We start from the raw sequence: 24,752 nt of genomic DNA, 5'->3' as shown, positions 1-24,752 counted from the left end.
ACAGATGACTCAGTTATTAGTAATAACTTTGCAGATTGTAGTTTCAAGTTAAATTGAATTTATAATTTCCTTCTATATCAAAATGCACCATTGGCAATACCAGTATTGTATCTCGAAATTAAAATGTACTTCTAACGCTATGATGTAATAACTGGTGGTATTATGAAGTTTATTTCTTAAAATCATTTCTCATCTTATGTTTTCGTTTAAGTTAGGTTCTTTGAATGGAGTTTTTTTCTGAATCTGTGAAACTTTTGATTTTAATGTCGTGTCTGTCTTTAAGAAAAGAGATCCCACTAGATTATAGAGCAATTCATATGATCTCAGTTTATCTAAGATATTTGAAATAATTTTACTGACGAAAGTTCGAAATTTAACTTATCACCACAGTCTACTATATACGGTCGCGAAGCTTGAGGTGATTTTTTGCAAATCTCGCGATAAAGCGCTCCAAGCGGTTAGCAACTAGAAACAATAGACTGTCCACGGTCGACTTTGGATTTAGAGTGGACTGAGTCGTATTTCCATCGAGTGCTAGGTCGTTGCGTATTTCGCATTGATGCTCGTGAAGAAAAATCCTAACATCTATTTCTTATTTTACTTCTAGATGCAAAAAGTGGTTAATAAACAGCAGGAGGGAAGATCTAATGACAAAGAATGAAGCATATCTGTATAATAATATAAAGTTTTGCTCTCTTCATTTCGAAAACATACAATTTATGAATGAAAACAAAAATTAATTAATCTGGAATGCAGTTCCAACTTTATTTGGTGTTTCAAATGAACCTGTTCTGTTATTACCTGCAGCTGAGAAACAAAAGCTTTGCGCTAATTCTACGTCTGTATCAGCTGATTCCTTGAATAATTGTACATTTTCAGACAATTTTGGCCTACTTTTTTTTTTTCAAAGGATATGTTTTTAATTATAGCTGTTAATTTTGTTGTTATTTTTATTTGTTACTTTACTAGAGACGTAGAAAAAGTAAGTCTGTTCGTTTTGCACAAACAAAAATAATATTAACCTATTTCTTGCAGGTATCTTCGATTTTATGGTGGAATTTAATATACTTCATTAAAATAATAAATGAACTTTATCCATTTAACATTTCAATAATGGAAGGAAGGTGTTAATTTTTCCAAAAGAAGACGACAACGAGAGTGTAACATATTTTGCCATCTGCTAGGAGAGATCTGTGATGATGAGGCAATAGTAGCGATCCTAGTGGTGGGCAACTACCCATGTTTGCATTTTTACTACATATTGAGCTTCGCGACTGTAGATAGTAGACTGTGTTATCACTATATGCTTTCTGAACATCAATATGTTTTCAAATCGAGTAACTCTGCTGAAAGTGCTTATATTAATTTATTGGAATATTCTATCAGGCTTTGCAACTGAATTTATCTGTTGGTATCAAATCCTTCCTGTGCTTTTAATTTAATACTTCTTATAATTGAATATTAAATTTTGTTAAAACTGAATGCTTTTTAATAAGAATATGAATTCTTGTGATTTAATTTTCAATTTTAGTAATACAATATCTCTTTAACCTGCTGATTCTAATACATTTCTAGGCCTTATGCTAGATGTTAATTTAAATTGATCATTACATTTGTAATATATTTTTACCAAACTTGAAGTTTGTTTTGCTGTTCAGAGTTTGAGATCTTCACTTGAGATGTTGGCCCTTCTTAAGATCTACTTTGTTTTAGCTCAGTCTATTCTGTCTTATAATATTTTGGTATGGGACCCCATCTCATTCATTCAGGCAATATTTCTCATTCACAACTAACAGGTCTTTATATTTAGAAGGCTAATTTTGAAGCCTTTTTCAATCACTGAATTCGTTTGGTATTATTTATTGTACGTCCTTTTTAATATATATTTTTGTATGTTAATGACGAGTTTATCTATACTCACATGGCAGTGACATTAAAACAAGCCATACTTTGTTGAAACTATATAATATATCTGGATATAATTACAGTTTTTCTGATTATTTTAGATTTTAGTTCAGAGGTGATTAACATTATATCAATATTTTTCTTAGATATAGTTACATTTCTGTGGCCAGGAGGAAAAAGGTCTTAAGTCAATTTTTTGTGAAAGTGAGATTTTTATATATTCTGAAAGCGGAAACAATTCTCTACAATCTGGTAAAATGGCTAAAGTCAAATAAGACTCCTGACTGGATTTATAGAGCGTTACCAAATGTCCTAAGTACTTTTTGAATCAGCACACACAGAATAAAGGACTTAAGAATATTTAATACTTTATTCCTTACAAACATCACAGTTTTACTTTCCATGCTTCCCTATTAAAAAGGTCTAAATTGTATTTTAGCCATTTTATCACATACTGATGCCCTTTCCTTTTAAAACTTTAAGCACCAGGGTAAACAGTCCTATAATTGTTTAAGATCCATTTTGCATTCCTAATAATTTACATTTCTCATTTATTTTGACATGAAAAAGGTCTTATGTTTAATAGTCCCTTCTACTCAGTTTGGCTTCTAGTCTTAAAAGGGCTTAAGTGCGGCTATTTTTGGAAATAATCAAGAAAATTGTTAAATGACCAACATTGCCTATTTTAGAAGAAATATAAACAAATAATATCTAGGAAAAATCTCTTAATTAAAAAAACTCTATAATTGACATCAATTTCAATCTTTCTTCTGCTTTCCTGAAAAGTATAAAATTTTTACTTAAGACCTTTTTCCTCCCGGCCACAGATTTATAACTTGCAAATAACATTTTCGAACAGTGAAATCCCCTTAAAAATGTTGATGTATTGTTCTTTTGATTGTATTATTTTATTTTTCAATAAATAGATTTCTTTTTGTTGCATCTTACAGTCTCTTTCTTCCTCTGGCTTTATGTTTTTGTCCCTGAGGAAAATGTTTGAAATAAACATTTATTATTTTTAGTTTAAGTTGAGGAATGCATTAAATTAAATCAAATCCTTACATATCTTCCAAGCCAGTGAGCATTAATTCCTCTTTTTCAGACTACATTTGAGTTCAGATTTTTATTTTGATAATATTATTTTGCAGAAACATTGTTCCAATTCCAAGACTGTCAAAACAAGAAAGAAGGCAATTGTTTGCAATGAAGGTAGCGCAGGAGGAAGAGGAAGAAAGACAGCGGAGGCAGCAGCAGGAGATGTGGCGCCATCACCAAGACCGTTGTCTGGCGCTGGGGCTGGATCCAGTTCTAACAGCTGCTTTTGATCCGCAGACAGGATATCCGTGCTTCTTCGATCCTGCATCCGGTACCTGGCAAGCTTACCCTCCACAAGGTAAACTGCAAATTCTGTATTATTGTTCCCATTGCATAGAATGCGCATCACAGTTCGAATTTAAAGAAGTTGGTTGCTAATGCTTGGTGTATTGGAGTTCTTCCATTTGTCTTACTTACCAGTATCATAATGACAGATCTGTAACTGTTAAATTTTTACAGTTCTTGAGGTCTGCCATATCCATTATAGTATTATCTTCTTTACAAAATAAAGAATTAGGAATAGGAAAAATATTTATTTTGTGCAGCCACACAATCATGTCCCATATATAATTGAAAAAGTGGCACAGCTTTTATTCGTGGACATTGTGGAATTAAATTTTTATTCGTTGATAAAATATTCCACTGCTTATTTACACTCTCATGTAGTTCTTATTGGATGATTTTCGTAATTATTAGTTTTAGGACTGAAACGATAAACATGAATTTGTAATTTGTTGGATGATTGTGTCCTTTCTTGCTAAGAAATCTGTCACATTACCAAGAATTCCACAGTGTGAAGATAAAATGTTTGGTTTTTATTTTTTCAGAACAAAATCCACTGCCATCGAGTGGAATGACTACAGAGATAGTTCCCTCACCCATGTTCAACCCAAACAATCCTGTGAGTCCCCATCTGCCAGGCATGCCCCCTCCCCAAGGAGTCCCTTCCCACGTAATACCTGGAGGACTTCCTCCAGGCAGTTATGATCCCAATAACCCTCACGTTCCTCACCAGCCAATGCCATTCGACCCTGGAAACCACCAGGTGAGTGGCATCCCTGCTCACCAGCATCATCCAACCTACTCTGATCCGCGGCCTGGTTCTGGACCGATCGACCCTACCCTGACAGAGTTCATCCCCCTGCCGAGCGGTCCACAGCCTCCCCCTATTTATCAGCACCAGCATCTGTACACCACTGCCCCCACACCCGGCCCCGGGACGGCGCCGTCAGGTGTGCCTGTGGAGTCACAACCACACTACCACCACATGCCCATCCAGCAGCCCTTTGTACCCGCCCCACCCCCTCCCATCCAGCTGCCCCCCAAGTGGAAATCTGCCAAGGATTCCGAGGGTCGCACTTACTACTACCACGTGAAGACACGGATATCGCAGTGGGAGCCGCCTCAGTGGACAGAGAACGAGCAGCAGCCGGAGTCTGAGACATCGTCCGAGTCTAGTGATGATGATGATGACGACGAGGAGGACGAGAGTTCCACCACGGAGGAGGAGGAGGAAGAAGGGGAGCAGGAGGAAAAGGTACGTCTTGAGCAGAGACACTTCCAGCTCCATGTATACAATCGAGAGAATAGTGAATGGTATTGCCACAAAAAATCGGAACTACATCTTACGTTACAAGCCCAGTCTTTATTGCAGGTATCCATTATACCAAAAATATTATTAGTACAATGTGGTCTGTTAGTTGCTGTGCACTTACAAGGGAAGTACCCCAGCTCGAACGGCTAAAACCGAGTGTAAATGCTTTTAAAATACAGAGCTGTGCTTGTTCTACCACCCATCAAGGTTATTTATCTGTAAAACTCCGCAGTCGTGTACAATCAGTGATTGAAGAATAACGAATATAATGACTAGAGAAGCACAAATCGCTGAAGAAACAACACCGTGTAACAGAAAGTTATGACAAGGAGATCCACAAAATACATAAATGAGGTATTATGTGGCAAGAAGCTACACGGCATTTGCTTTAAATAATATACGAGTATAGGGTATTTCAAAAGTCAGTTCAAACATTAAACCGCTATAAATATTATAATATGAAATAGGGAAAAAACAAAAACATCACAGTGTTGGGCAAACAACGGGGTTTACAAAACTTTGGGAAGATGTTCGCCTTTCTCTCGTTCAACGTACAGCTTTCTTTCTGCGACACCATGCACAGCATTTTGCAGATAATGTCTTGGAATATTGGCAATTTCTTGCGAGATGGCATCTTTCAGTTGCAGTAGGGTTGTTGGATGTGTGAGGAAAACTCGTTGTTTAAGGTAACTCCACAACCAAAAGTCGACCGGATTGAAATCTGGAGATCGCGGAGGCCGCATAGTTGAAAAGTGCCTACTGATGACTTTGGTCGGAAAACGAACCTTAATTGCGCGTGTTAACTCCACCATTAATTATTTTAGTAGGTTATTTTGCGACGCTTTATCAATATCTTAGGTTATTTAGCGTCTGAATGAGATGAAGGTGATAATGCCGGTGAAATGAGTCCGGGTCCAGCACCGAAAGTTACCCAGCATTTGATCATATTGAGTTGAAGGAAAACCTCGGAAAAAATCTCAACCAGGTAACTTGACCCGACCGGGAATCGAACCCAGGCCACTTGGTTTCCCGTCCAAACGAGCTAACCGTTACTCTAGAGGTGTGGACAATAATGGAATAAGACAGACTGTTACAATAAACGGAGAGCGCTACTACAGCATGTTACAGAACTTCGTCATCCCTAGACTGAGGAATCACAATATGGAAAACATAATCTTTATGCAAGATGGCGCTCCAACGCACATCTTTATCCCTGAAAAACAATTAATTACGCAGATGTTTGGCGATCGTGTCATCAGTAGGCACTTTCCAACAATGTGACCTCCGCGATCTCCAGATTTCAATCCGGCCGACTTTTGGTTGTGGGGTTACCTTAAAGAACGAGTTTTCCTCACACATCCAACAACCTACTGCAACTGAAAGATGCCATCTCGCAAGAAATTGCCAATATTCCAAGACATTATCTGCAAAATGCTGTGCATGGTGTTGCAGACAGAAAGCTGTACATTGAACAAGAGAACGGCGGACATCTTCCCAAAGTTTTGTAAACCCCGTTGTTTGTCCAACACTGTGATGTTTTTGTTTTTTCCCTATCTCATATTATAATATTTATAGCGGTTTAATGTTTGAACTGACTTTTGAAATACCCTATACTCGTATATTATTTAAAGCAAATGTCGTGTAGCTTCTTGCCACATAATACCTCATTTATGTATTTTGTGGATCTCCTTGTCATAACTGTCTGTTACACGGTGTTGTTTCTTCAGCGATTTGTGCTTCTCTAGTCATTAGATTCGTTATTCTTCAATCACTGATTGTACACGACTGCGGAGTTTTACAGATAAATAACCTTGATGGGTGGTAGAACAAGCACAGCTCTGTATTTTAAAAGCATTTACACTCGGTTTTAGCCGTTCGAGCTGGGGTACTTCCCTTGTTAGTACAGATATAGATTAGGTTGTAAGTTCGAATTAAGCTAAGGTTTTTTCTACATAGTAATGCAAGATATATTGATAGAACTGATTGTTCTTGTTGTGTGACATTTTCTGTACTCATTTGTTCCATTGTGACGTGATATTTAACTGTTCTAATTCAGTTGGCAAACAGCTATTGAAAAAGTAACTGGTGTAATATGAAAATTGGAAATTTATTCTTTGAAGAGGTGGAAAAATTCAAATATCTTGCAGCACAGTAACAAAATATATAAATGACGCCTGAGAGGAGATTGAATGCAACATAAACATGAAAAATGCCTACTATTATTCAGTTGACAAGCTTTCATCATCCAGTCTGTCTAAAAAAACTGAAAGCTAGAATTTATAGAACAATTATATTACTAGTTCTGTATGGTTGTGAAACTTGTACTATCACTTTGAGAGAGAGGAACAGAGGTTAAGGGATGTTAGAGAATAAGGTGGTTAGGAAAATATTTGGAGCTAAGAGGGATGAAGTTACAGGAGAATGGAGAAAGTTACACAGCACAGAACTGCATGCATTGTATTTCATCATCTAACATAATTTACTTACTTACTTACTTACTTACAAATGGCTTTCAAGGAACCCGGAGGTTCATTGCCGCTCTCACACAAGCCCGCCAGCGGTCCCTATCCTGCGCAAGATTAATCCAGTCTCTATCATCATACCCCACCTCCCTCAAATCCATTTTAATATTATCCTCCCATCTAATTCTCGGCCTCCCTAAAGGTCTTTTTCCCTCCAGTCTCCCAACTAACACTCTATATGCATTTCTGGATTCGCCCATACGTGCTACATGCCCTGCCCATCTCAAACGACTGGATTTAATGTTCCTAATTATGTCAGGTGAAGAATACAATGCGTGCAGTTCTGTGTTGTGTAACTTTCTCCATTCTCCTGTAACTTCATCCCGCTTAGCCCCAAATATTTTCCTAAGCACCTTATTCTCAAACACCCTGAACCTATGTTCCTAACATAATTAGGAACATTAAATCCAGATATTTGAGATGAGTAGGTTATGTAGTATGTATGGGTGAATCCAGAAATGTGTTAGTTAGGAGATCAGAGAGAAAGAGACGTTTGGGGAGGCCGAGACATAGGTGGGAAGATAATATTAAAATGTATTTGGGGGAGATGGGATATAATGGTAGAGAATGGATTAATCTTGTTCAGGATAAGGACCGATGGCGAGCTTATGTAAGTAAGATACTGGTGTAGTATTTAGTTGTTTAGTTAAGTTTTTAATTGTTGTTCTTTCGATTGAGGAACGTGCTTTTCTTGTTGAACACGTCTTTCGACAAGGTGATAAGTACACAGATTCAATGCAGGAGGCATGTGCTTAAAAATTCCGAGAAACAACTGTACCTCATCGTAATGCAGTTTGTTGACTTAGTGAGAAATTTCGAGAGACAGGCTCAATGTTAGATGGCGAACGAACTAGAAGGCCACCTAAACTAAACGAAAAGAGGATGTTGAACCTTACTCCATCTGACTTTTATTTGTGTATTGTAGCCACCCACACACACTTTGTGACTTAAAAATTGCAGTAACTGCTTACATAAGAAGCGTATCACAAGCAGAGCTGCAGAAAGTGTTTTCCAATAAAATTAAGCAGGTTCAGGTGTGTATAGCCACTCGCAGATGTCATTTCCAACATCTGTTATGAGTGCACAGTGACTTTCCAAACACCCTGTATTATTAGCGAGCACACAATGTTTTATCAACAGTAATCTCACTAGACGTTTTGATTTTATCGATAAATCTGCGAGTGGAACACGGGCAGATTTATCTAGAGAAAATCAAAACTCGAGTGGGATTTAATTGACTATTACACGATTAGAAGAAAGTATATAAAGATTAGAAGTAACGAAGTACTCCAATACAATAAAATATTAATTGACTTACGAAAATACAACTGTCTTCAAATGTATTATTGTACCATCTCAACATTACAAATATTACGCTAGATGCATGCTAGATGGCAGTAGTGAGCAATGCCTCCTCGTCGAGAAGTTCTCGATCTATTATACACGATGGGAATGTTACTAGTCAAGAAGGCTTTGTTGATTCAGTTTCATTTTTATTACAATGCAACATTCCACTTCAATTATCCGAATCCCAGTAATCAACGTCACTTGACAGATGATTTTCAATAAATCTTAATATTAAACAATCTCTGATACGTGACGATCCATAATATCATATAGCAGAAGCTATAACATAACCTAACTAATATACACAAGTGTTCGAAAAGTTTTAATTAACGACGATGACATAAAAAATAAACATGAATAATTTTAAAATGAATAATTATTGAATGTACAATTTTCAAATTTGAATGTGGTTGGTGGTTCAGTTGATGTTATATTGGACGTGTGCGTAATAGAAGTGGAACTCGTTGATTTAGGCCTACATGGTGTATTCAACTTATTCAGGACTTCTGAATGGTGCTCTTCATTTATTTGTAAATCGGATTTCAGAAGATGCATAGGTATGATCAGTGATTTTTATTAATTCTTGTTCTTGAATGCCACCAATGCGAGTCATATTTGAAACTGCTGTGCATCGACTGGAGTGGTTTGTAATTATATATATATATATATATATATATATATATATATTTGACGTCCAGACCAGTGCAGTTTCAAATGTTGGCAAACAAAGAAACAAATGCTAGGGACGCGATAAAATTAAACAAATGCTAGGGACGCGATAAAATTGTGCGATAAGCAGCCATGATTGGTTGAAATACGTCCTTTCATACCGTTTTATTGGTCAAAAGTAGTATGACGTAGTAAGAGTGTAATAGTTTAAATTAAATGTTTAATCACAATATACATAGCACAGATCAATTTTGGTTTAACATATGCATATGAATATACCGTATTTACCCAAATATAAGCTGCACCTGCATTTTTAGTTTAATTTTATTTATATAGGTTTGCATTTATTTCTTCAACACTAATACACAATATTAAGCTACAGACATATTTCGCCAGTCTTTATGTACTGAAAAAAGTGCTTTACATTCAAGTAATGGCTGAACATTAAACTGAAAGCCATTAACAACACATTACTTCTGCTACCCGATTTGTTCAGAATAATTGTGTTACTGAAACCGTTGTTCAAGGTTCTTTAATGTGTTGTTTCTCAAAACTCACTGGTCAGAAAATTGAAGGGGTGAGAATGATATAGTCTAAGCCGTACAGACAAAATTTTACAGAAGAAAGTATTAAAGGTTTAGGTCCAATGCTATTAGGTGCGGTATCTTAATTTGTTCGGCATATACTTACGTCAATTGTTGAGTAATTTTTATAATATTTTACTAGTAGCTTCCCTGTATGTGTAAGAAATGAACTCACACATAAAATCATTTTTGTTAAAACTGTAGCATTAGACTATCTCATTCTCACCCCCTTCAATTGTCTAGAGAAATCTTATATTACCTGTTTTGTGTGTGTGTATGTGTGTTTTTCTGTATAATTTGAGAATCTTCTTTTCTAATTGTAATGTTAGTTTGTTCAGATAATCCTGTAAACTTTACTTCCCAATTTAGTGGACTGTTTATGGACACCATCAGCCTCTTAGAATTTTACTAATAGTAATCTAATAACTGAAAAGACAGTACCGGCAGATAAATATTGTGCTGATGCATATGAATTTTTTTTATCCCTGTTAACAGTAATATAATTTGAGACAGACTTTAAATAAGAAGTTTTCTTTTATCGAGCAGACAGAAGAAGATGAAGACGAAGAGGATGAAGATGAAGTGGTTGAGGAGAAAGATGAGGTTGAGGAGGAGGAAGCAAAGGAAGTGGCAACTGTCAGTTCTGTTCCTGTAGTTGTTGAAGAGGAGATGGAATTACTGCAAGAGGAAATTGATCCATCCAAAGTTCAGCAGGAGGAACCTAAGAAAAAGGAAAAACGAAGAGAAGGTCTCGTTCAAGAACGTATAATTAGTGTGAGTATTGTATTGTATGTGCTCCATGAGCTGAGCATTCATCTTGCTCGCTATGCATGACATTCAAGGGTTCATTCCCCTTAAAAAGAAATAAAGCGAGCAGTCAGAAGTATTTATCTATTTATCAGCCTATATCTTTTTATCTTGACTGTGGACCTTTTTACAGAGTATTGTTATTCGAAAAAATAATTTTCGTGATTTCAATTGTGGTATGTCTTTGTGTAGCTAGAGTCTCTTTATAAGAGAGTTGAGACAGTAGAACTAGGCCTGGCCAACCTAATGCATAATCCAGCAGTAAGCACTTACAATGGATTTGCTCCTAGTAAATACAAGGTAATAAGTTTTCCGTGACAAACTAGCTGTAAAAAAAATAAGAATTATGTATAATATATAATACATTATATTAAACAGTAATAAATATATTATATAACTAGCCGTATCTGTGTGCTCCGCTGCACTTCTTAGAAATAATTATAAAGTAATTACATAATTAAAATAGGACGTTTGATCCAGGGAACATTCGTGTTTGATAGAAGGATAAATCGCTTAATATGTTACTTAATTTAAATTGCATCCAAATAATTAAAATGCGATCATTTTGGTCCAGAGACACTCATTTGGTGCAATGACAATTCCTTTAACATGTTTCTTATTTGTTATTACATGCAACCATAGTTTAATGAAGATTGACATATAATTTAGTTTTAATGTGTAAACTTTATATTACTTGCTATATGTTTCCATTGCATTATGGTAATAACTTAATCATTGTTTTCTACGTCTTCAGTAAATGGCGCTTGGCCCACTATGGTTCTGAACCCTTCAAATAACTTAAATAGTGATACAGCATAAACAGTGATGTGTAATTATATTTCTATCTTTCGAAAATGTAAGAATTCACGATCTCCTATGTACCATTACCATGGAATGAATAAATGTGTTTTTTTTCTTCCTACTCAAAAATTTTATATTTTGCACATGGGAATTACTGCAGGAACAACAACGCTACAATCTGAGGCGGCAGTGAAAACGTATTGTATTGTTATTTTAAAAGTCTTGTATATCCTTAAATATCAGTCCTATCAAAATTTTGCATAGAATAAAACTTATCGGAAATCATTTTTAAAGAAACTTTTGTTATGTAACATTTTTCAGAAAAAAGCAATAATAAGCGAGATATTTCAATTTATTTAATTCAGGCCCCTTTAAATGAAGTATTTTGAATGCCATATAGCCTAAAATCTAAATTACAACGAACTTAATTTATATTTCAATTTTCATCGAAATTCGTTCAGCCATTATCGCGTGAAAAGGTAACAAACATCCAGACAGACAGACATACAAACAAAAATTTCAAAAAAACGATTTTCGGTCTCAGGATGAATAATTATACATGTTAACACCAATTATTTTTGGAAAATCGAAAATTACCAGAAAAATTTCGGTTACATATTTATTATTAGTATATATTATATTATATTATATTATATTATATTATATTATATTACATTATATAAAAAGTGCGTTGATAACGGATGTACTCCGATAAGTAAGTTTTTAATTTGTTGTGGGGGGGCTCTTGAATCTCAGAAGGAACAACTTTTACAACAGCGCAACATAATCTGCTTGGCTCATTACCCAATTTTTTTGCATTGCATTTATTGCACATATATTTTATGTATTTTAACACGATTCAATTGAGCATAGTTAAAATTTGAATTATAAAATAATGGATTGCTAAGCTAACGTACTATTACTGCATACTAAATCAATACACTCTTGTTGTTCGTAAATTCTCTGAGATTAAAATTAGTGTGTACATAAATATTATTTTAAGAAATACAGAAAACGAATGTACAAAATAGCCTATCAAATTTTCTGTGCATAATAATCTATTTTAATCTTACCTGTCCTTGATTTACTCAGAAGTTACTGTAATAACATTATAGCATTATGTCCATCTAGAGGAACTACACTTTCCAATGGTGAAATAATAATTAATTATTGAAATCGGTTAATTTAGCTTCCGATATTACTTCATACAAACACAGAAACAATCTCTGTAGGCTATGTTTAATAGCTTTCGATTGTTGTTGGCCAAGGCCCCTTTTTCGATTGTTGTTGTCCAAGGCCCCTTATAGACGAAGTCATTTATTTCATTGCACCGTCTTAGATGGCATTATTTTAATGTTAAAACTCATTTATCTCATTAAATATCAGTTCTATCAAAATTTTGTAAAGAATAAAACTTATCGGAAATCATTTGTAAAAAAAACTTTTGTTATGTAACAGTTTTTACAAAAATCAATAATAAGCGAGATATTTCGATTTATTTAATTCAGGCCTCTTTATAACTCCTCTTTTAAATAAAGTATTTTGAATGCCATATAGCCTAAAATCTAAGTTACAACGAACTTAATTTATATTCCAATTTTCATATAAATCGGTTTAGCCATTATCGCGTAAAAAGGTAACAAACATCCAGACAGACATACAAACAAAAATTTCAAAAATGTGATTTTCTGTTTCAGGGTGGTTAATTATATATGTTAGGACCAATTATTTTTGGAAAATCGAAAATTACCAGAAAAATTTCGGCTACAGATTTATTATTAGTATAGATTATATTTCTAATTTGTTGAATATACTTCATCTGTTTGTAATATCTATGGTTTTACTTCTCATAGGTGATTTGTTTTTCCATTTTCTAGTCATTCATTGCTATCAAATCATTACATTTTTACGTAATTGGTAATGCTATCAGATAAAGATTTCATAGTTCCTAATTCAAAATAATTTTACTAGAGGATAAGATGTATGTGTCTAATGCTCAGAATTTGACAATAAAGTCATTCTTCTTCTCCTCGCCTCCCAATATTTCCTTAAATGTTGAAAGTGCATCACATGTTAATAAAATAAATGTCATCCATTTCTTATTCCTTTGAACACAAAATGCAATTTGGAAGGATGAAAAGGATTTATTATTTCTGTGTGATCAGATTTACTTATCAATAAATTAATGAAGGTGGTGATAACTGGTTCCAGACAATCAGAAAGAGATCATGCATTGCTTTAGACTGTCATTATAAAAAGACTTTGTGTATAGCTATTTCTCCTAAACTATTGAGAAGATTCTGTTCATATTCAATATCTTAACAGTTGGTATTATCTGGAAATGATGCTTATGAAATGTAATTCACTTTACGACAAAACTAATAGGTCATACTTGAAACAACACAGTGGCAAATTAGTTAAGTGTAATGATTGAATAAAGTGACAAATGAATCTGGATTGTCTGATTATATAGACTCTGTAACATGGAATTAGGATGCTGCTCTGCCTAAGCCAATACAGGCCACCTAATAAATATGCATGTCCTGTTAAAGTCAGCAGCATTCATATTTTGAAGTATTTTATCCGTGATTTCAGCCTCGTAGAGAAGAGGATAGACAAGACATGAAGAAATATCGCGAAATAAAGGAAAAATTACGGCGTAAGAAAGAACAGTCACGGTCGAGAGAGCGATCAGATCGGTTGAAGAAGCGCCATCGAGATGGAAAGCAGCGTTCAAGCAGTAAGTCCACGGAGAAGCCTGTCACAGTTGCAGCTGACACTTCCAGCGATGCTGCTAGAAAGATAAAGGACCAGTTTCGATTACATATGGCCGGAGTAATTGTACAATATCTGAATCCGTACCGCAAACCGGATTGTAAGACTGGACGAATAACGAATACAGAAGACTTCAAACATCTCGCTCGAAAGGTATGGTTGTGTTAGCCTCTCTTCTGTGATCAGAGTAAGACTATTTTTAATAGATATTTTCAAGTAGGTGTTCCATAAGCACTTAAGATGAATTGTACGTAGAAGTTATTCAATATTTGTAATGTTTTGAAGTTTAGGATGAAGTAAAGAAGCTTTAGAGCAAATTAGATGACTTTAATTTGGAATTGGAAGTGGTGGAATATTGTAAGTACATAATTTTCAAGGGCAAAAGGGTAAAGTTAATTATCCCTGAAACTTGGGTATCTTGTAAGGCTATAAATGCTTCTACACAGCTCAGTTTTCCTTGTGCATAGCATGCAATGTGGGAGAAGTATTGAAAGAATCAAGTTGAAAACTCGCGTTCAATTAAGATGCATGCGGATTTCGTGTCTACACAGTGTGCAGTGTTGAATGTCATCTTCATCATGTACAGTATATGTATATTTTTATTTATATACAGATTTCTAATGTTTGCACATCTTTCAGCCTTATCTTGTTCTCCACTCTTCTCTGTCCATCCACTCCATGTCGTTCAGTGTGCACTCATCCCTGTTCTGATCTCTTGTAACCATGAATGTCGAGGTCTGCCTTTCCTTCTTATCCCAGACGGATACCATTCCAGCACCATTTTAGGTAACCTTTCTTCTGGCATTGTCACATGCCCATATCAGGTCAACTGCATGGATAAATATATAATAGGATGCGAAACTTACTGAGTTTCCCGTAACACGTACTAGAGGCGCTGTTGTAGAAATTGATCATCTGTTTGTGGGAGGGGCGTTATTACATCTAGCAGCGCACCAAGTAGTGAAAAGAGTAATTACTCCATGCATTTAGCAGCGTGCCTGGTGACGAAAATGTTAAACTGTGCAGAAAGTATTCCCTCCCACCCTCATCGATATTCAAAACTAACCCAATTTAAAATAAAACATTTACATTTTTATTCCTCACAGCATAATATAATGAGAATTCTTACTGAAGCCAACAGGAAGATAAAAGATACGATGTGTTTTACACTACCCGATTAAAATATAACCAGACAGAGACAAAAAATAAAGCAAAATGTTAGATAATTGGGATTGTATTCTTTGGGTATTTATTGTACAGCAAGAACTACTTAGATAGTTCAGTTTATTATATTACTATTACTCTACAATACATTCAACAACACTAATTTTACAACATCCATAAACATCACTGTTTAACATACACTGCTTATACACACATATCACTTTATGTTCACTTATTAGCAAGTTTCTATCTGCCATCTCGTTTCCTCGACTCTCGAGTAATATCTCGAATGGATAAATAAAGAACTCTGGGTCATGTACCCAACACTAACATTTACCACCTACGACGTTGGGCGCTGATCATCTTATTTCAGCCCCCCACGGCTAGATGGTGCTGACCGCAGTTTTGCATCCTATTATATGTTTATCCATGTCAACTGCTTATCCATCTCACATAATCCAAAACAGAATGTTGAATGTTCAGTTCATTTCTAAATTTTTTATAATTTCGAATGTCTTGCTGATCATCTTAAAAAATCCATTTCTGTTGTCATGAGTTTTGATGCTAACTTTGTATTAAATTTCCATGTGCGCGTGTGTGTGTGTGCGTTAATAAATATTAAATACCAATCCAATACCCTCAGGCCTATTTGATCCTCAAAATTGTGGTTGAATACTCCATAGCCATTTGTACTTGCGATAATCTCCAATAAAGATAATTGTACTTGCTGCCATTTCCAGCTTAAAAGGTTAAACATCACCCAAAAGAAAGAAAAAAAAAATAAAGCATTTTTAGTTTATTCGTGGCCACTTGGGACAATCAGCTGCTTGCTACATGCTACTGCTGAACGAAATAACGCACAAGACACCCACCAGCAATGAATAGCTTTCAATTGCTGCGTGCATTCTCATTTTAGTGGAAAAAGGCATGCACAATTGAATGCATTTCATTTACTCATGCATGCTCTCTTGAATACCTAAAGTTGAAAGAGAAATTGAACTGTGTAGATACACCTTTACAGTCCTATTCCTTGTATTCATTGGCAGCTTGTAAATTCAGGAGGTTGTTTTTCAATAAATAAAATTATATTTCTTTCTTATCTTCCTTTGGTAAACATCACTTTCATAACAAAATCGAAATTATTTTGTTAGCTAAGATAAAACCTCTAGATATTCCATATCATAGCTTTATACCGGATACAGAATACTTAACATCCATAATCACACTTCAGTCAAAATGTTTATCATATCTTCTCATCTAATTTTCAGTCTACAGACGAATTTCCCCAATTTGTTTCGATTATTATAGGAGACATTTAATTTTTTATATGCTACTTTAGCATTGAAGTTCAAAATGTCCAATTTAGCCAGAAATTTTTCAAATCATTTGTTGCCGAACAATTTAGATTTCAAGATATGTAAAGAATGTCGATCTTTCTATTATTTTAAATTTGAACTGATAATGTATTGATCTCAGTCTGTTTGCTTGCAGTTGACACACTTTGTGATGCTGAAGGAGCTGAAACACTGCCGCAGTGTTGAAGATCTCGAGTGTAATGATAATGTGAAGCATAAAGCACGTGATTTTATTAAGAAGTATATGGCGAAATTTGGAACTGTTTACCAGAGACCAAAAGACGATGATTAAGTTGCGGTTGCTTTATTAGAAGCGTCTATATGTGTATATATATTTGTGTGTGTGGTTGACAAATGATCGTTTAATTTGTACATGTGAAATTGGGAGTTGAAATGCGATTTTGGAACTTGGTAGTTTCAGATCTGGAGCCGAATGCCTATGCAGTGGAGTTTCCAGACATGGGTGCATTTAAGTATTGCAGTGATCACCATGAAATGTTATCCTGGAATCGAAGATTAATCATGTTTAATTAGTTCCCTATGATATACATAGCCATGATTCTCGCATTTGTGCAAACGATGTTACTTTCTTGTTTGACGAATTATAAATCTTGTTCCTACATACCAGGTGTGAACTAGGAAACGTGGCATTTGTTACAATGTGTATTTTGTTTTGTTGATTATATGTGAGAAATATAGCCAAGAAACTGCCCACGTAGGAATCAGAATCCAAATATGTCAAATTAAAGCCAATGATCGAAGTTAAGCCCTCTTGTTAATGTTATTTTATAGGCGAAATACTGTAAATGTGCCATGTGTAATAGCTGTGGGTTGGATTACATAGTTATGTCCCTCCATTTCCAGGGAGAAACGTGTTTTACCATTAATGACCATTCCTCCGCGAGATCAGCAAGCAAAGAAGAGTTGCATATGATTTTAATTTTACTTTTTAAAGTACAACAGATTATATGGCAAGGAAGCTCTGCAGCTGCCAGAATGGAAACAGGAACTATACGATGATATATTTGTTTTGTTTACAACTTTGCATCTCGAAGTAGCAGTTCATAAACTGTAGACCTGTATATTTAAAAATAAAAGAAATTGTAAAGGCTTCTATTTATAAAAAAAAATTGTTATTAGTGAATTGAATGCATTCATTTCGATGTGTACAAGAGAAGCATGAAATGGACATGGAGGTGATATATTTCCAGTGCAAATCATAGGTCCTTTTAAAGTTGGACATGCAAGTTTTCTCATATTTTATTCTTACATCTTTATTCCATTATGTCGAAGCATGTAAAAACATAATGCAAAATGGCTCCTTTGAATTAAAATGCCCAGGCAAGCTCACTTGAGACTATTTTACAATTCTCGGGTGGGTGTGTAAAGAGAGAGAACTTCATAATTGCGAAAAATAGTTATCTAGCTACAAAGGCAGACCACTATCTCCTATACCACTGTGTACAGAGGGATATCTCATATCATCCATGGTTGTGGAGTATTTTTATAATATATTTCGAGGGAACTCATAATTTCGACATACTTCATGTGTGTCTTTCTTTGTAGCTAGAGAACTGATTTTGAGAAGTGTTTATCAATCAGTCTTAATACATCCAGCTGTTTGCTGACAACATAAAGTCCGCTATAGTCCACTATAGTCTATTCAGTTGTTGTTTTTCACGAGAAATGAGGGGTATTTTGATCAGTGTTCATTATAGATGCCTGTTGCTAGTAGCCAGAGTTGGGGTGTAGTCAATATATACTGCAGGACTGTGTCTTCTGCAACTGGTACTGATGATTTTAATTTACTTCTTTTGTGGTTTATGGATGGACAGTATAGAAGAATGTGTTCCAGATCTTCATCATGACAGACAAGTAGGATTATCAGAAATGTGAAATCAGTGTAGGTACAATTGAGTGACAATGTGACCTGTTCTAGCTCTTGTTAAAAATGTTTGAACATATCTGGGCAAGTTTTTTACATTTCCAGGTCATTTGGTTTCTTTTGTACGGACTGTAAAATTTTTCCTTTGTCAGAAGGGAGCCAATTGTTGATCCATAGATTTGTAAAATGAGAAGTGTTTATGGAAAACAATATAAGTGCCAAGAAGCTTTATTTCGGTTTTTTAATTGAAAATTTGTTATGCAGTGTTGCTAACACTAGAAAAATATGTGTGTGTCTAATACTGTGGATTTAACAATGAAGTCATCATCCTTCTTGCTTCCCAATATTTTGATGCAAGGTCCACAAATGTCCTAAGAGTTTCACAATTAGCCAGGTGCTCCATCTCCATGTCCTCTTCTCTGGTGCTCAGTAAGCTTTTAGGTGAAAACATGGTGTCCTTCAAGAAAATGGTTAAAATCAGCTCATGAAAATGTTGCATCCCTGTATAAAAATATACAACTACGAAACATTCACATTTATTTCAAACATATGCCGAAAAAATCCACTTGATATATATCCATAAGTTTTTTTTTTTTTTCCTGACAAATTTATCATCTGGCACTTACACTATTTTCCACAAACACTCCTCAATATTGAAGTTATCTCTCCTTACATACCCGCCTGAGAGTTATAAACATTAGAATCTTCATAAATATCAGTAATAAAATAGCAATAGTTTGTGCGTTTAGAGATTATTGTGGCACAGTTGATCAATCTGTGTATGATGTCCAATATCTTGGGTTCAAACCAGGCAAGGAGTAAAACTGGCTGTCATATAACAAAAGGTTGACTTCTAACAAAATTCTCAAAATGTCCTCTCATTTGTCCACTTACAGTTTCAAGTATTAGATGCATGTGGCTCTGCCAATAAGTTCTCAGGAGTGCCCTCTGGTATCTAAAAGTAGAATATGAAGATTCTTCTGTAACTCATCATTGGGTGTAACGAATTCTGAGATGCAGATGTCTCAAAATTCTAGAAAGTCGTAGCAGACTATATCCTGTAGTGTTAGAAACTGTGTTATGAAGGACTAAGGAAGCTATGAATGATAGGATGCAAATTATTTTCATTGTCATATCCAAAATTTCAGCATGCGAGGTCTACTTTCTTCCCTGCTAGTTCAGTAAGTGAGAAAAATCTATTATAACTGAAGCAACATTTAATAATATGTGACATACTTACTTACTGGCTTTTAAGGAACCCGGAGGTTCATTGCCGCCCTCACATAAGCCCGCCATCGGTCCCTATCCTGAGCGAGATTAATCCAGTCTCTATCATCGTATCCCACCTCCCTCAAATCCATTTTAATATTATCTTCCCATCTACGTCTCGGCATCCCTAAAGGTCTTTTTCCCTCCGGTCTCCCAACTAACACTCTATATGCATTTCTGGATTCGCCCATACGTGCTATATGCCCTGCCCATCTCAAACGTCTGGATTTAATGTTCCTAATTATGTCAGGTGAAGAATACAATGCGTGCAGTTCTGTGTTGTGTAACTTTTTCCATTCTCCTGTAACTTCATCCCTCTTAGCCCCAAATATTTTCCTAAGCACCTTATTCTCAAACACCCTTAACCTATGTTCCTCTCTCAAAGTGAGAGTCCAATTTTCACAGCCATACAGAACAACCGGTAATATAACTGTTTTATAAATTCTAACTTTTGACAGCACACTGGATGATAAAAGCTTCTCAACCAAATAATAACAGGCATTTCCTATATTTTTCTGTGTTTAATTTCCTCCTGAGTATCATTTATATTTGTTACTGTTGCTCCCAGGTATTTGAATTTTTCCACCCCTTCAAAGGATAAATTTTCAATTTTTATATTTCCATTTTGTACAATATTCTCGTCACGAGACATAATCATATACTTTGTCTTTTCGGTATTTACTTTCAAACCTATCTCTTTACTTGCTTCCAGTAAAATTCCTGTTTTTTCCCTAATCGTTTGTGGATTTTCTCCTAACATATTCACGTCATCCGCATAGACAAGCAGCTGATGTAACCCGTTCAATTCCAAGCCCTCTCTGTTATCCTGGACTTTCCTAATGGCATACTCTAGAGCAAAATAACGTGTGAAATAGCATTCCAAAACTATATGGGAAGAATGAGTGAAGCCAGTGTAGTAAAATTTTTACTTACTTACAAATGGCTTTTACAGAATCCGGAGGTTCATTGCCACCCTCACATAAACTCGTCATTGGTTCCTATCCTGAGCAAGATTAATCCAGTCTCTATCATCATATCGCACCTCCCTCAAATCCATTATGAGGACACATGCAGCCTTCTGCTTGTATATTTTTAAACCAGTAACTGTATACAGCACCAAGGTGGACAGCTATTTTGCTGCAGTAATTGGTTGAGTGCTGGTTTCAAACATTTCAGACAGTCCATTCAAACAACATTGTACTGCAAGTTGCCAATAAGTGTGATCGTGATAATTATGCAAAGTTGAGGCTTCCCGTGTAAATATTTTCGAAGTATAGGTTATTAATTCTACATTACTTCAGAGTAAGTTTTTATTTGGGCATTGGACATTTCTTGCTTCAAAATATCAGTTTTCATGTTGCAGTATGTATCACCGGGGTTACAGTATGGCCACTTCTGTGGTGTGTGATTAGTAAAGATAATTTTTTAGAAACTTAAAATTAAAGATTTAGCACTTTTAAAATCAAATTTAGTATCGATCTTCTTAATGTATCCAGCTGTTTGCTGACAACATAAAGTCCACTATAGTCCACTGTAGTCTATGCAGTTGTTGTTTTTCACGAGAAATGAGGGGTATTTTGATCGGTGTTCATTATAGATGCCTGTTGCTAGTAGCTAGAGTTGGGGTGTAGTCAATATATACTGCAGGGCTGTGAAAAAAAAAAATCAAATTTAGCATTTTATAACATTTTTAATGTTAGAAGTAGCATTTTGTAGAGTTAAAAAATTCAGTGTGTTTAACAGGTGCATTTTATAAATTTTTTAGATAATAAGTAAGTAAAGGAACATATAAAATTAAGTGACATAGTGGACATTAAGAAACATTCGAAAAGATATTGACCTGCTAACATAAGAAGACCGATATGCATTTGAAATCAAATCAGTATTCAGGACAAAAATAGTTTTATTTCATTTAAAGGCGCTCATTGAAAGTTTAACATCAAACAGATTTCAGTGTTACTCTCCTGTAATCTGTTTCGCCTGTCAATTAAATTGAACTTACTAAAAATGGTTCTGCATCCATGCTACTGGTAAGTGACCAGGTGGGCTGAATAGTTGCTTGGGCTAAGAGTGGAAATTTTATTTGCATTGCTAATAAAATTTGCAGGCAGTAAACTTCTAACTTGTCTCTAATAACTTGGTTCTTAAACGTTTATGAAAATAATTATAATCGCACAAAAAATTGTCTGAGTCTACAGGAATAAAACATGAAATTCTTGTCCTAGTAGCCAGCATTTTTTTATGGTTTATGGTTCTGATCTGACGAGCCACTGTGGGATTGAAAAGCTCGTTTACAGATTTAAAAACTTTTATTTACAAAATATGTCTCATAAAATGTAATTTCGCATTTTATTGCAGATTTCTTCTTCTTCTTCTTCCCTTCAAGTATTAGGCCAAATGGCCTGTTACGATCTCACAGTTGAATTTTCAATCCAGCGCTTCTTTGGACGACCAAGAGATCTCTTCCCATCTGGACGATAGTGGAGCATAACTTTTGGGATTCTATCTCTATGCATGCGATGCAGATGATTTATCCAGTTATGTTTTACGTGATTAATTACAGGTTCTAGTAATTCTTCCATTACATCTTCATTGTGTTTGTGATCCCATTTCGTATATCCCGCTGTATATCTCATAAATTTAATTTCATTAGCCGTTATTCTGCTTTCGTCTTTCTTCCTCAATGTCCATGCCTCACTGCCGTAACAAAGTACAGGTCTCGCCAAGGTCTTGTAAAGGCGAACTTTGTACAAGGGAAGGATTCATAATGTTGTTAATTATTCCCATTGTTTTGGTATATTTAGAAATTTTCTGTGAAATGTCTACTTCATCGAAAAAAGATAATGTGTATCCGAGATATGTAAAATAATTGATCCTTTCTAATATTTTTTAATCCAAACGTATTTTGCTAGGCACAGGGTATTTTCTGCAGAAGGCCATAATTTCAGTTTTTTCTTTATTGATTTTCATATCATATTTAATTCCAATTTTTTTAAAATGAAAAATTGCAGATTTAGAAATGACAATAATATACTAAATATGCTTTTAAAGATAAAATCACTTATTTTCATATCACTTTCTCACATTTTGCATTGATTGCAAAAGTCTATCATCTCTAATGATTAGTTTGCCTGACGATGAATCACAAGGTCTCAAATTCAGTTCCCTTATACAGTGTACTCTATTATCCGTGGTGATGGAGGAGCTGGACTGAACAGTTAATTGAAAAAGTTGGATAATCTAAACCATAAAATATTTTCATAAATTAAGTGCATAATACATACAGTTTCGTAATTTCCTCCGTGGTGTTGTTTTTAACAGGCTAGATAGTGGGTCACAACGTAAGTAATCTAAGTCTGGTTGTCAATGATGGATTTTTAAAGGCCAAGGAAATTCCTTGTTATGGCTATCTGCGGAGAGATAGGAACAGTACATATCTCGTGCTGTGGATCTACATACTTCATACACTTTGTCCTTTTTCATTAAATCACACTGAGTTGTAACTCCAATCTCGTATTCTGGTGAGAGACGAGTCACGGTTTCCCCTTTTCCCAAACCGGTCAATTATTTGTCCTTTTTTTTTTTTCGATATTTATCAACACATTTTCTTTTGGCACTTGTGAAAGAAATTTTGCATAGAAGTTTCACAGTACGGCCACTGGAACAGTAGGACAAGGACTGAATGGTGCACAGTTTGCTGTAAATTATGCGAAGTTCTTGCTGTTATTTCTTTGAAAATAGTGAATATTTTACAAGTTGGGAAAACACTCACAAGCAACTTCCTATTGGCAGCAGTGGCAGCAATACTGTGTAAGGGTAAAGGCTTGTAATAACACACTCTTGAAAAAATACGTAGTAATGTAAGGTACTGTATAGTACATGTTTTTTCTGCAGCAAAAAAAAAAAGAGAGAGAGCGAAAGAAAGACAGTTGGATAATCCATCGATCGGTTAATAGAGTGACGGATAATCAGGGCTCTACTGTATTCCCAACAAGTTTTCAAGCGTGTATAGTCTGGTGAAAAGGTGATTAATAACACTGTTACACCTGGTGGGACTTGCAATACCTCTACTCTATCTGGTAGTTAGCAAGTTTACTACTAGATGACAGGTGTCAGCTAGGTCCTAGCATTTCTGTGGCTGTAGCATCTGTAATTGTATTAATGAATGGAAAATGAACTTCAAGTCAGAGTTCTGTCTGTATGATGAAGTTGAGAGTGCTTAATGCATGTAGACTTTAATTTTTTCCCACAATTATCAGTTTGTGGGTAAAACTCACTTAAGAAGAATATGCTTGCTAATTCATAAATGACTCCTGTGTCATCATCATGATCAACAGCAGAGTCCACACCTGTGGAGTAACAGCTAGTGCATCTGGCCAAGAAACCAGGTGGCCAGGGTTCGATTCCCGATCAGAGCAAGTTACCTGGTTCAGGTTTTTTCCGGAGTTTTCCCTCAACCCAATATGAGCAAATGCTGGGTAACTTTCGGTGCTGGACCCCGGACTCATTTCACCGGCATTATCACCTTCATCTCATTCAGACGCTATATAACCTAAGCTGTTGATAAAGCGTCGTAAAATAACCTAATAAAATAAAAAAAATCAACAGCAGAATCAACCACAGTTTACAGCTATGTAAAATTTGTTGCAGTCCCATGACAGAAAAAGCTGTTAAATCCAGCACTTCATTTGGCTCCCATTCTGTGTACAGATTCTAGTCAATGTTGTTGGTGCCAGTACACGTTATTTTGTGTATTTAAATATTTGTCATTCTAATTTTTTTATCTGCTAAATTTCTCAAGAATCTTGTTTTACCACCTCTATTTTCCATGCATGCTCTTTTCCCATTGTTCAAAACTCAGAATTCTAAATAAACATGGCAAATGGCATTACCTTGTAAAACTTCAATAAAATTTAATTTACTGTTCCCACTTGGTCTGTCTGCACAAAATTTTATCATCAGTCCACGAGAAATGAATTA

General features: G+C 35.2%; 1 protein-coding gene across 4 annotated transcripts in view; it reads left to right on the top strand.

Annotated features, from left to right (window-relative positions):
- Positions 1-17,384, top strand: part of Set2 (SET domain containing 2) — a 118,523-nt gene extending 101,139 nt beyond the window's left edge. For all 4 annotated transcript variants that reach the window (XM_069812659.1, XM_069812660.1, XM_069812658.1 and 1 more), the window contains 5 exons: positions 3,054-3,298; positions 3,828-4,537; positions 10,263-10,490; positions 13,920-14,252; positions 16,755-17,384. In XM_069812659.1, the coding sequence (XP_069668760.1) occupies positions 3,054-3,298; positions 3,828-4,537; positions 10,263-10,490; positions 13,920-14,252; positions 16,755-16,910 (1,672 nt within the window). In that variant the 3' untranslated portion in view covers positions 16,911-17,384. The remainder of the gene's footprint in view (positions 1-3,053; positions 3,299-3,827; positions 4,538-10,262; positions 10,491-13,919; positions 14,253-16,754) is intronic.
- The last annotated feature ends 7,368 nt before the right edge of the window (positions 17,385-24,752 follow it).

This window comes from Periplaneta americana, chromosome 16, assembly GCF_040183065.1.
Source record: "Periplaneta americana isolate PAMFEO1 chromosome 16, P.americana_PAMFEO1_priV1, whole genome shotgun sequence".
NCBI lineage: Eukaryota > Metazoa > Arthropoda > Insecta > Blattodea > Blattidae > Periplaneta > Periplaneta americana.
Note: the sequence above shows the minus strand (reverse complement) of the source record. Positions and strands in the feature narration are given on the sequence as shown.